At 44.9% G+C, this 13,857-nt stretch overlaps 1 protein-coding gene across 1 annotated transcript; it reads left to right on the top strand.

Annotated features, from left to right (window-relative positions):
- The first annotated feature begins 8,894 nt into the window (after positions 1 to 8,894).
- Positions 8,895 to 13,423, top strand: TMEM169 (transmembrane protein 169). Its single transcript, XM_052636222.1, has 2 exons — positions 8,895 to 9,165; positions 12,801 to 13,423. The coding sequence occupies exons 1-2, from the start codon at positions 8,895 to 8,897 to the stop codon at positions 13,421 to 13,423; spliced, it is 894 nt and encodes a 297-aa protein (XP_052492182.1).
- The last annotated feature ends 434 nt before the right edge of the window (positions 13,424 to 13,857 follow it).

Below are 13,857 nucleotides of genomic sequence, written 5' to 3' on the forward strand. Positions count from 1 at the left end.
TGAGCAATGGAGAGCAGGGCAAGCTAAGCCACTGAGGTCCCGCCCACGTGACCTCCAGGGCCCCGCCCCGAACACGCTCGGTGGCCCGCGTCGCCCCGCCCCCTCACCGTCGCCCCGCCCCTCTCCGTCACCCCGCCCCACCCCAATCACCAACCTGGCACGCCCGCCGCAGTGGGTCTCCGTCTTTCCAGTGCAGAACAGTTCCCCAGCGGCTGCATCCTGACGCTCAGTGCTCTCCGCCTGCCCGGGTCCCCAGCACATTTAGGTGAGACTCCTTGTTCCTTGTGTGTGTGTTTTATTTCGATGCTGTTGGGGAAGGGAAGAAGTGGCGCTGTGCTCTATTTTGAAAATTTTAATCCTCAGTGGTATACCTCTCACGGTTTTAATTAAAATTAAATCTCCAATGCATCTGGGAAAAGAGGCTGCAGCTCGGGAGCCTTGCTCCGCCCTCCCGTGGAGGGCGTGGTGTCGAGAGCGATGCTCTGGCTCCAGCTGCTTTGTGCAGCTGGCTGGAAAGGAAAAGGGCAGCCTTAGCCGAGGGGGAGAAAATCCTGCTTCATCCTCCGGAAGGGATGGAAACAAAAGGGGGAGGGGGCGGAATACAATTGTAATTATCCAGAGACCAAGATAATAAATGATTTTTAAAAGACACAATCCCGCCTCCACCTTATCTACCTCTCCTCACCCAGAAATGAAGGGAAGAAGGACTCTTTGAGGTTTGATTTGCGGTTTGATCCATTTCAGCTGGGCTGCATAAAATTGATGAGTCCAAAAGAAGATCTTTTTTTTTTTTTGAAAGGTGTATGCTTCCTGCAAGAAGGCGTCTGTAGGTGTGTGTTTGAGATCGTACCCTCTAGTTCATTTCTTATGCAGGGGAGCCCGCCTATTTAGGATGGGGGAGATTTCTCCGCGTTTTGGTGCCCATTAACAGTGATTCCCTGTTCAAATTCTCCATCTTGCTTTGTGCTGTCTGCCCACCAGAGTGCAATTACACTAGCCTCAGGAGACTTTGCCTAAGAAAGTGGCAGATCTAGGCACTATGGCAGGTGCTGTGATCCTAATCGTCCATGCAGGATGCTGTTTCTAAGTCTGTAGGAGGGGGGACCCTCCAGGGCTTGAGAGTGGACTCTTGTCTAACACTCACAAAAGTATTGTCCAAGGAGACACACATGCTGACAAAGCAAGAGACTATTGGTCGGGGACATCCAGGCGTGGGGGTGGGGGTAGCTGCAGGGTCAGGAACCCAGGAGAACTGCTCTGCCAAGTGGCTCTCAGTCTTGGGTTTTATGGTAGCAGGGTTAGTTTCTGGTTTGTCTTTGGCCATTCTGGTTCAGGGTCCTTCCTGGTGGCTTGCGCATCACTTAGCCAAGATGGATTCCAGCAAGAAGGAATCTGGGAGGTTGGTAAGACATGTTGCCTGGCATTTCCTCTCTCCTTTTGACCTTTCCCAAATTTTTCTGGTGGGCAATAGCTTGTTAGTTCCACATTCCTTACCAGGATCTCCTGTTGTAAGGTAACTCATGCAAGTGGTACTATTGTGCCTAGCCAGGGTGGACAGTTTCAGTCAGTGGTTCCCCTAACAAGAATACTGTATTTCCCCCTGCAAGGTATTAAAGTAATGTAAAAGCAAACAAATGCATCATTCTTTTGTTGGATCCACCACCGAATTATTCAGAGTGAATTGGAAATGGATCTGGTTGAGAGTGGAATCAGACATCACTTCCTCCCTGTTCCTCCATCCCCCTGCCCTCCTCTGACCTCTTTTGAGAAGAACTTACTCCCTATCTTTGTTGCTGACAGATTCCAAGCTATGTTCCTTAAAGAAGGGAAGATACCTCTTCCGCTTCTCATTTGCTGATTAGTTTATGGAGGGACCACTTCTACTGGTCACCTCTCAGTTCTGAGAGGTTTCTTATTCCAGAAAATTTGAGGCCTTCTTTCTCGGGAGGAAGGAGCACTTTAAATTTCTTTCAATGATAACTTTGATTGAAGATGTGATTAAATGTGGTTTATGACCTGGGCTGGCTCCTGGATTCATGGAGCTCCGCCAGGGTGGTTCTGCATGGACCTGGCTGTACTGCAGCCACTCTGTGTGTGGCGGCTCAGTGGCCTCAGAGAGGCATTCTGTGGTCCTCCAGTGAAAAGGTGACTGACTGGACAGGCTTCAAGCCAGTTTTGCTTGCTGAGGATGACGAGAAGCCATTTTGCAGGCTCAAGGAAGTTGCACTATGAGCAGACAGAAAGCTGTTTTTCACAGTCCAAAGACAGTCTATGATTTAGGGAGATGTGGAATCTTTTTGAGAGATCTTTTTTTAAAAAGACCTGTTCTAGAGAATAACATGGAACCTTACACTACCATGTGTAAAATAGATAGCCAATGGGAATTTGCTCTATGGGGAACTCAAACTGGGGGCTCTGTAACAAACTAGAGGGGTGGGTTGAGGAGGAAGATGGGAGGGAGGTTCGGGAGAGAGAGACATGAGTGTACCTATGGCTGATTCTTGTTGATGTTTGACAGAGAACCACAAAATTCTGTAAAGCAATTATCCTTTAATTAAAAAAAGAAAGTAGCAAAAATAAATAAAACCCATAAAAATAATTCCTTTGTTCCATGATCAAGTGTTTCTAGATAGATTTCACTTTGGGAAGTTAAAAAAAAAAAAAGACCCATCCTCTCTGCCCCTGCCTCTGACTTCAGTCAGTGTTTGAATGTCCGCAAACCCCCAACAGGCCTGGAGACCCAGCAACAGCTCTGCCTTTGGGAGGCTCTTTGTCTCCAGATTTTAACTCGGATTGAGCCCTCTTTTCTCAGGGCATCCACGCCCTGCTGCAATGACTGCTCCTTTGGCTGAATCAAAGACCGCCTGGTGCTCTGCATCACTGCCCCCTTTGTCCTGGGGAGAAAGGCTTCACCGAGGCCGTGATCCTCCCACCCTCCTGCTTTGTCATAGCCCGTTAGCACTCCCTCCGTTCATCTTCTGAGATTCTCTTGCTACTCATCCATCTTCCCACTCCCCCCCAACCCCATCTGCCTAGTATCTTCATTCTCTCCCCTCCACAAAGTAGCTGCTGGCTCAGACTGACAAGGGCCTTGTGGGATTCTCAACACTGAGACAGAGTCTCAGTGCTGAAGGAGTATCAGTGGGGCATGTCTAGCTCTGCCCTGCCTTGATGAAAAAGCAGTCCAGAGCCAACTTCTAGAAGTAAGATTCTTAAAATGTGTTAGTTGCTCAGGTCACGTCCGACTCTTTGTGATCCATGGACTGTAGCCACCAGGCTCCTCTGTCTATGGAATTCTCCAGGCAAGAATACTGGAGTGAGTATCCATTTCCTTCTCCAGGTGATCTTCCCAACCCAAGGATCAAACCTGGGTGTCCTGCATTGCAGGCAGATTCTTTACCATCTGAGCCACCAGGGAAGCCAGTTCACAATATCCCTCCAATATTTACTGAACACCTTCCATGTGCCAGATACTGTTCCAGACATGAAAGATACAGTACAGTGGACAAGACGGTTAGGTGTGCTGAACTGAGAGAGTTTATGTTTTAGGATAGGTTGGGAGTTGAGGATGGAAGGGGCATGTGTGCCATAAGAAGTAAACAATAAGCAAATGAAAGATCAGACAGTAAAGATCATATCTTATAGCTCTTACAGTAAAAAAATGCTCAGGCTGCTTATAACCAACTAGCTTCATTACCAGGAGCTGTTTCCTCTATAGACAGATGCTCCTCAGGTGATGAACTAGCCTCAGTGTGAAAGCCTTTCAGGACCAGGAGACAAGAGAAATGCTGCTCACAGGACCACAAAGGAAAAGGCTATAGCCTAACTGTGCTCACATCCAATTGCAGCAACGGGTGGGAGACTACGCATTCTAAGTTGCTTCTCCGTCATTTTCCAATCACTTGACACTCATCTGAACCAAATTTCCTTCCATTTTTACATTTGTGAGCGTATCTCTCTGAGAGGACCTACTAGTCATTTTCAGTGGTGAAACGGCAAACATTTCATCTCTTAGTTGGCCTAGTACATCTAATGGTGTTAAGGCGAGATGCTAACCAGAGAGCTTGGCCACCCCAGACAGGTGACACATAGCTCTTTGAGTGACAGATCCACAGGTAAGAAAACTGGAAGAACAGCAGGCTGCAGCAAGGCACAGTTCACTGTTGTTTTTTGTTGTTGTTCAGTTGCTAAGTCGTGTCTCACTCTTTGCCATCCCACGGACTGTAGCATGCCAGGTCTCCCTGTCCCTCACTGTCTCCCAGAGTTTGCCCAAGTTCATGTCCATTGAATTGGTGACGCTATCCAACCATCTCTTCTTTTACCACCCTTTCTTTTGCCTTCAATATTTCCCAGCATCAGGATCTTTTCCAATAAGAAATAGTTGTAAATGAACTTGAAAATGATGATACTTTACCCACCTGGCCCCCGTTCAGGTTCCTTGGAGAAGGAAGATGTGTTAATTTCAGTGAAGGTACAAAAAGTCAATTCCTGATTATACTTAATTAAACCAGTGGAGCAGAGCACCCTAATTTGGAAGCTTTATAAATCAGAGATGGCAAAATGGCAGCCTGTTTATGATTTGTTTTGGTTGTTTGTCCCCATGGTAATTTACTTAAATTTAGACTAATTGCAACAATTAAAATCACGAACTTCCACATGCAATTTCAGACAACTCCTACTAAATGGACCTGAACTTGTCTGTGAAAGCAGTTGGCTGAATACTGGGCTTGGTGGGAAGAAGAGAACAGTAACTTCCTATTTCAGATTATACCTGAGCTCTTATATTTTCCATAGCCCGCACCACTCCTTGTGTCCAGATGCTAAGTCTTGCTATCATTGGCACTTGTTAGCTTTTTTCCAGCCACACTTCATCCATGTATGTTACTTGCTTTCCTGCAGTTAATCTAAGAGCAGAGCCTTCAAAGCTTAGTGGCCTCTCCCATCCACCAAGTCCAGAGGTTCTGCTGAGGATCTAGATGGGTTTAGAGAAAGCACTGGATCAGGTCTGCTTCAGTGACTACCTGGCAGCAAAGAATTGTGAACAGACTCCAGGAAAATCATGCCCAATGGTAAGAAATCCATGAAGCACCAGTGTTCCACCACTGTGGAGGTGGGGTTAGTGACCAAGTGACTGATTGATTGGATGAGAGTAACGACCAGACGTGTGCTGATGACCCAGCCCTACAAAGGCACTATACCTGGGTAGATAAGTTCATTTTGTGGTCTTGTGAGTCTTTGGTTGTTTATTGACTGCTTCAGAGCTATTGGTTTTCTTTTAATAAAACTCTGGAGGAGTACATAGGCAGCTAGAGTGATTGAAGCATCGGAGGTGTATGTGAAGGAGATGGTGTAGGCTAGGATGGTAGGACAGAGAGGGGCCAGATCCACAGGTCTTTAGGCCACAGGACAAGTTTAAATTTCATTTTATACCAATGGGAAGTCACTGGAGGATTTTAAACAGAAAATGGCCTGATTTTATGTATGTTTTTAAAAGACCTTTCTAACTGCTAAGTGGAGAATTGATTGCAAGACAGCAAGAATAGAAGCCAGAAGATAAGGAGCATTTTTAGAACCGTAGTAAGAGATGATGGCCTCATAGACCACAGTGGTACCAATGAAGATGGGAAAAAGTTGAGGATGCATTTAAGAATTACTTGGAGAATTTCTTTCAAAAATGGCTTAAAATCAGTAGTTTATGCTTCAAGTTCCAGAGTTTGAGTAGTATATGCTTTAAAACCTATTCCCCCTACCTCAGAATGACTGAGGATTCAGAGCTCATGGTGGATTGAGGTTAACAGTCTGCAGTATCACATTCGTTCATAATCTTTGGACTAGGGATGGTGGTGGATGGGCGAAGCTCTTTACCATGCAGGAAAAAGAGCAGAATCCTGTCTCTTCTCTTATTTCTATTATTTGAAACCTTGGAAAAAGGGAATTTTTTTCTTGCTTTATCTCTTCAGTTCAGTTCAGTCGCTCAGTTGTGTCCAACTCTGCGACTCTATGGACTGCAGCACGCCAGGCCTCCCTGTCCATCACCAACTCCTGGAGCTTACTCAAACTCATGTCTGTTGAGTCAGTGATGCCATCCAACCATCTCATCCTGTCGTCCCCTTCTCCTCCCACCTTCAATCTTTCCAACCATCAGGGTCTTTTCAAATGAGTCAGTTCTTCGAATTAGGTGACCAAAGTATTGGAGTTTCAGCATCAGCATCAGTCTTCCAATGAATATTCAGGACTGATTTCCTTTAGGATTGACTGGTTGGATCTCCTTGCAATCCAAGGAACTCTCAAGAGTGTTCTCCAACAGTTGAAAACATCAATTCTTCGGTGCTCAGCTTTCTTTATAACCCAACTCTCACATCCATACATGACTACTGGAAAAACCATAGCTTTGACTAGATGGACCTTTGTTGGCAAAGTAATGTCTCTGCTTTTTAATATGCTGTCTAGATTGGTCATAGCTTTTCTTCCAAGGAGCAAGCGTCTTTTAATTTCATGGCTGCAGTCACTATATGCAGTGATTTTGGAGCCCCCAAAAATAAAGTCTTTCACTTTTTCCATTGTCTCTCCTCCTATTTGCCATGAAGTGATGGGACCGGATGCCATGATCTTAGTTTTCTGAATGTTGAGTTTTAAGCCAACTTTTTCACTCTCCTCTTTCACTTTCATCAAGAGGCTCTTTAATTCTTCTTTGCTTTAACTATAAGGGTGGTGTCATCTGCATATCTGAGGTTATTGATATTTTCCCCTGTAATCTTGATTCCAGCTTGTGCTTCATCCAGCCTGGCATTTCACATGATGTATTCTGCATATAAGTTAAATAAGCAGGGTGACAATATACAGCCTTGACGTACTCCTTTCTCCATTTGGAACCAGTCTGTTGTCCCATGTCCAGTTCTAACTGTTGCTTCTTGACCTGCATACAAGTTTCTCAGGAGGCAGATCAGGTGGTCTGGTATTCCCATCTCTTTAAGAATTTTCCACAGTTTGTTGTGATCCACACAGTCAAAGGCTTTGGCATATTTAATAAAGCAGAAATAGATGTTTTTCTGGAACTCTCTTGCTTTTTCGATGATCCACCAGATGTAACTGTTTCAGCATATATCTCTTACGTATAAGGACTCTCTTTTTGAAAAAAGATAATCACAATATCATGTGTGTGTGTTCAGTTTCTCAGTCATTATCTGACTCTTTGTGGCCCCATGGACTGTAGTCCGCCAGGATCCTCAGTCCATGGAATCTTCTAGGCAAAAATAATTGAGTGAGATGCCATTTCCTATTCCTGGGGATCTTCCTGACCCAAGGACTGAATCCCATCTGTGTTGACTCCTGAAATGATATCTAATCTTTGCTTTTAAATAATATGAGGAAATGAAACAAAATTGGCTACTGATATTTTGCTTATTGTTGAAATTGTGTGAGAGGTACAGTGAAGGTTCATTCAAATTATTCTCTTTGCTTCTGTAAAGGTTTGCCACTTTCCCTAATAAAAATTTTCTCCTTTTACATATTTGAAACTTTCCATAATATTAGGTTGCAAAAATAATTGCGGTTGGTGCCAAAGTGATTGAAATGCAAAAGTAATTGTGGTTGGTGCAAAAGTAAGTGCAGTTCAAAAGTAATTGTGATTGATAGAAAAGTGATAGTAATTGCAGTTGATGCAAAATTAATTGAGGTTGGTGCAATAGTAATTGTTGTTGGTGCAAAAGTAATAGAGGTTAAAAAGTAATTGTGGTTGGTGCAAAAAAAGTGAAAGTGATAGTTGCTCAATCATGTCCGACTCTTTGTGTTCCCATGAACTGTAGCTTGCCAGACTCCTCTGTCCGTGGAATTCACCAGGCAAAAATCCTGGAGTGGGTTGCCATTCCTTTCTCCAGGGAATCTTCCTGACCCAGGGATCAAACCCACATCTCTTGCACCTCCTGCATAAGTCAACCGCAATTACTTTTGAACCTCAATCACTTTTGCACCAACCCCATGTAATAACAATTTTGTTAAGAAGAATTTTTTAAATGCCACTAGCTGGATACTTGCTAATTGGCACCTCTTCAGCAATAGCACTCAAAACACTACTTTCCCCTTTATGACTCATGTGCCAAGAACACAGGCTGATGTGTTTTTTCTTTAAAATATGTTGTATAGACTCTCCTCTCTCCCACTTTTTACCTGAAGAATAGAAGAGGAGACAAAGTGATAAGAGTGAAATGTGTGCATTCTTTCCACTGGTCTCCCAAAAGGTGCTAGAACAGACCCCAACAATTCTGGGATCTTGGGCTAACAAGAAACCAGGAGACGAGTGTCTTCTTTATAGAATATCAGGGAAGGCATGGTTGGTGAAGTGGTGCCAGTGTTGAGTGGCACTACTTGCTCAAAGTTGCATTCAACCATTTGAGTATAGTTGTAATGTCTGGCTTAATAGCTAGAAGCCTGGAATGCTAGTCCCAGCCATAGGAATCTCCATCTATGGTGCAAGGAAGAATGGTCCTTAACCTGTCTGTAAGGCTTCTTCACCCAACTTCTTTATACTTGGCATTCCCCAGCTAGATTGATGGGTTTTACATAATACATGCAACTCAAAATATAGCAACACAAATAAAATTTTATTCACGATTCATTATTGTAAACATATGTCCATATTACTCTCGAAATAAAGTTTTGTGAGAAATAAATGGAGGGGAAGGTGTCTGCCAAGTTGAGGACCATTTCCTAAACCCTTCTCCATCTCTATTCATTCCCTGTTGATGACTTTGTTTCCCTATCTTTTAAGTGCAACTCATCACTGGAACGCCTTTGCATCAGCTGCACCCTGGAAGAAGCTCTGTGATGTTGTGGGTCACAAGTTTCCTCTGGCGGAGTGAACTCTTGACAAGGAACGGCTAGAGTTGAAGACGAAGATGGAAGAGCCAGCACCGGGGGAAGGCCAGAGTCAGCTCGCAAGCCCCCACCACAGCTCCCTGAGGAAAGCCATGGCAACTGCTCTGGTCCTCGATGGGGAATGCACCATGGGGCGCAGGAAAAAGAAGAGGAAAGAGTCCCGCCCAGAATCTATCATCATCTACCGGTCAGAGAGTGAGACACTGGATGAGGAGCCTGGGGAGTCAGAAGGTGGGGATCAGCCTAAAGAGGAGGAGGGAGATGATTTCCTAGACTGTCCTGTGGATGATGGTGAGTCTCTCTGGGGTCACCTGCTTAAAGCCACAGGGAGGAGGCCCAGTGAGGATCTTCCAGAAGCCAGACCTGACCTACTGCTTACTGATGATACATTTCTTCTCACGATGTTGCAGTCTTCATCCAACAAATCAACAATATTTACTGAGCATTTATTGTGGTTCTCTTCTAGGTAATATGGAGGAGAACTCTACTTTTTTTGAAATTCGTAGTATAATAGAAGAGACCAATTTATACACAAAAATTAGTAATATAAGCCAACCAGGCTAACTCTTTAATACATGTAGTTGACGTTCATAATAATCAGGAAAATGTGAATTATAACATCATGAGTTATAATATTCCTTCATTATATAATATTCACTTCCTATATGGATGGCAAAAAAATTAGGTAAAAGATATTAACATCAATGTGAAGAAATGGATATACTCTCATATACCTCATGTGGAAAAGGTATCTGCTTTTGGGAAATATGTCAATATCTATTAAATTCAAAATATGCATAGCTTACGTCCTAGAAATTCTCAGTATTTACCACATGCCCAGTGTGCATAAGGAAGCAGTTATAAAAATGTTTGTTGCTGCTAAGGAGACTGCATGACGTCTATATTAAGTGTCATTATGCAGCAATAGACGGACATGGTAGATCTATCTGTGTGTATGGCTCATCCCCAAGACATATGCCCATGGTGAATGGGATGAGCCAAGTTGCTGCTCTCATGCCATTTACCTTCCAGTCAGGCGAAGATAGATAGCAAACAACTCAGCAAACAAAAGATGATTTCAAAAGATAATAAAAGGTAACAGTGGTACAGGTTCCAAAGACAGTAAACCTCCGTGACAGGAAGGAAGGTGACCAAGTGAGGGAAGTGGGGGAGGGCTAGACCGCACAGCCTCTCAGAGGAAGGGACATTTGCTCTTGAGGTGGCCCCATTCTGTTCCTCATCCAGCCAGGGGCTAGAAGTCCACAGGGCCTTGGGGAGCTGCCGACCAAAAGCCTTCACATACTAAGGACCATGGATGCTTTACTTTCACGACCTGCAGCCTCACTCCCAGGCCTGCCAGAGAGTGGCTGTTTGGTGGGGGTGGGAGTGATGTTGCTGGTGGTGGGAATAGTGGTGGTGGTACTGGTGGAGCATTGGTGCTGGGGAATGTGTATGCAGTGTGCATGTGTGTATGTGTGGTGCCTGTGTGTGTACACAACTTGGATATGAAGGCTGGGATGTCGACCAGTTTATGAAGGGGCCTCTCTCAGAAGCATGGGGGTAGGAATAAGGAGAGAAGAGGAGTCGGCTGCCCATCAGTATAACACGCATATACGGTGCCACCTTCACACACAGTAGCTGATACTCGGTTCAGTTCAGTTGCTCAGTCGTGTCTGACTCTTTGCGACCCCATGAATCACAGCACACCAGGCCTCCCTGTCAATCACCAACTCCGAGAATTCACTCAGATTCACGTCCATCGAGTGAGTGATGCCATCCAGCCATCTCATCCTCTGTCGTCCCCTTCTCCTCCTGCCACCAATCCCTCCCAGCATCAAAGTCTTTTCCAATGAGTCAACTCTTCGCATGAGGTGGCCAAAGTACTAGAGTTTCAGCTTTAGCATCATTTCTTCCAGAGAACACCCAGGGCTGATCTTCTTCAGAATGGACTGGTTGGATCTCCTTGCAGTCCAAGGGACTCTCAAGAGTCTTCTCCATCACCACAGTTCAAAAGCATCAGTTCTTCGGTGCTCAGCCTTCTTCACAGTCCAACTCTCACATCCATACATGACCACTGGAAAAACCATAGCCTTGACTAGACAGAGCTTAGTCGGCAAAGCAATGTCTCTGCTTTTGAATATGCTATCTAGGTTGGTCATAACTTTTCTTCCAAGGAGTAAGTGTCTTTTAATTTCATGGCTGCAGTCACCATCTGCAGTGATTTTGGAGCCCCCCAAAATAAAGTCTGACACAGTTTCCACTGTTTCCCCATCTATTTCCCATGAAGTGATGAGACCGGATGCCGTGATCGTTTTCTGAATGTTGAGCTTTAGGCCAACTTTTTCACTCTCCTCTTTCACTTTCATCAAGAGGCTTTTTAGTTCCTCTTCACTTTCTGCCATAAGGGTGGTGTCATCTGCGTATCTGAGGTTTTTGATATTTCTGGCAATCTTGATTCCAGCTTGTGCTTCTTCCAGTCCAGCGTTTCTTATGATGTACTCTGCATAGAAGTTAAATAAGCAGGGTGACAATATACAGCCTTGATGTACTCCTTTTCCTATTTGGAACCAGTCTGTTGTTCCATGTCCAGTTTTAACTGTTGCTTCCTGACCTGCATATAGGTTTCTCAAGAGGCAGGTCAGGTGGTCTGGTATTCCCATCTCTTTCAGAATATTGCACAGTTTATTGTGATCCACACAGTCAAAAGCTTTGGCATAGTCAATAAAGCAGAAATAGATGTTTTTTCTGGAACTCTCTTGCTTTTTCCATGATTCAGAAGATGTTGGCAATTTGATCTCTGGTTCCTCTGCCTTTTATAAAACCAGCTTGAACATCAGGAAGTTCATGGTTCACGTATTGCTGAAGCCTGGCTTGGAGAATTTTGAGCATTACTTTACTAGCATGTGAGATTAGTGCCATTGTGCGGTAGTTTGAGTATTCTTTGGCATTGGCTTTCTTTGGCATTGGCTTTCTTTGGGATTGGAATGAAAACTGACCTTTTCCAGTCCTGTGGCCACTGCTGAGTTTTCCAAATTTGCTGGCATATTGAGTGCAGCACTTTCACAGCATCATCTTTCAGGATTTGAAACAGCTCCACTGGAATTCCATCACCTCCACTAGCTTTGTTCGTAGTGATGCTTTCTAAGGCCCACTTGACTTCACATTCCAGGATGTCTGGCTCTAGATGAGTGATCACACCATCATGATTATCCGGGTTGTGAAGATCTTTTTTGTACAGTTCTTCTGTGTACTCTTGCCAACTCTTCTTAATATCTTCCGCTTCTGTGAGGTCCATACCATTTCTGTCCTTTATCGAGCCCATCTTTCCATGAAATATTTCCTTGGTATCTCTAATTTTCTTGAAGAGATCTCTAGTCTTTCCCATTCTATTGTTTTCCTCTATTTCTTTGCATTGATCGCTGAAGAAAGGCTTTCTTATCTCTTCTTGCTATTCTTTGGAATTCTGCATTCAGATGCTTATATCTTTCCTTTTCTCCTTTGCTTTTCACTTCTCTTCTTTTCACAGCTATTTGTAAGGCCTCCCCAGACAGCCATTTTGCTTTTTTGCAGTATTTTCACAGCACTTACAAACCAGAAATACGATCATGCTGAAGAAGCACCTTTGGTAGAGTTCTTACTCCCTTCCATATTGTAGACATAATAGAAGCCCAGAGAAGTAGGGATAATAAAAAACAAGCTTAACCTGCTTCACAGTCTTAGCAGGGCCCTGGCAGGAGAGTTGATCACGGGAATACTAAACCTTCCCTCTAGGGAGACTCATTGAATCTGCTGTGAAATCACTGACTTCGTATGCTGTCAGGGACCAGAATAAAGGACCTTCTTGTACTCAGCTCCAGTCTCAGAGGCCAACACTGATGAAATGTCTGTTCTTCTGATCTTGACTTTCGCCTCTTTGTGACCTGCAGGTGTGTGGAACGTGCCTGTGGACAGCCGCTATGTCACATTAACTGGGACCATCACCCGAGGAAAGAAAAAGGGGCAGATGGTAGACATCCATGTCACATTGACAGAGAAGGAACTGCAGGAACTCACTAAGCCCAAGGCATCGTCAAGGGAAACGACGCCTGGATGCAGAAAGGCCTGCCAGCTGGGAGCAGACCGTGGGCCACACGTGGTCCTCTGGACGTTGGTCTGCCTGCCTGTGGTTTTCCTCCTCTCCTTTGTGGTCTCTTTCTACTATGGCACCATCACTTGGTACAACATCTTTCTCGTGTACAACGAGGAGAGGACCTTCTGGCACAAGATCTCCTGTTGCCCCTGCCTCATTCTCTTCTATCCAGTGCTCATCATGGCCATGGCCTCTTCCCTGGGCCTCTACGCGGCCGTGGTCCAGCTCTCATGGTCCTGGGAAGCCTGGTGGCAAGCTGCCCGGGACATGGAGAAAGGCTTCTGTGGTTGGCTATGCAGTAAGCTGGGTCTGGAAGACTGTTCTCCCTATAGCATTGTGGAGTTGCTTGAATCAGACAATATCTCAGGCAATCTGTCCAACAAGGATGCCACCCAGGAGGTAGAAACATCCACTGTCTAAATTCCCAATGACTTACTTCATTCTCTGGTCTTAGTAGCCTGTTTATCATCCTCCAATTCCACAATACTCCTTGTTTAAATTATTCCTTCTCTCCCCACTATACACTGTTCTTCTGGAAAATTTTAGCCCACACTTATCTGTCCTACCATCTTGTTGGTTTCCAGGAGGGCAGGAAACAGAAAAGCAATTTGTGCCCAAATAGTCCAGGCAATGGCACCCCACTCCAGTGGAAAACCCCAGGGATAGAGGAGCCTGGTGGGCTGTAGTCCATGGGGTCGCTAAGAGTCGGGCACGACTTGAGCGACTTCACTTTCACTTTTCACTTTCATGCACTGGAGAAGGAAATGGCAACCCACTCCAGTGTTCTTGCCTGGAGAATCCCAGGGACGGAGGAGCCTGATGGGCTGCCGTCTATGGGGTCGCACAGAGTCGGA

The sequence above is a fragment of the Budorcas taxicolor genome, chromosome 2 (assembly GCF_023091745.1).
Source record: "Budorcas taxicolor isolate Tak-1 chromosome 2, Takin1.1, whole genome shotgun sequence".
Lineage (NCBI taxonomy): Eukaryota > Metazoa > Chordata > Mammalia > Artiodactyla > Bovidae > Budorcas > Budorcas taxicolor.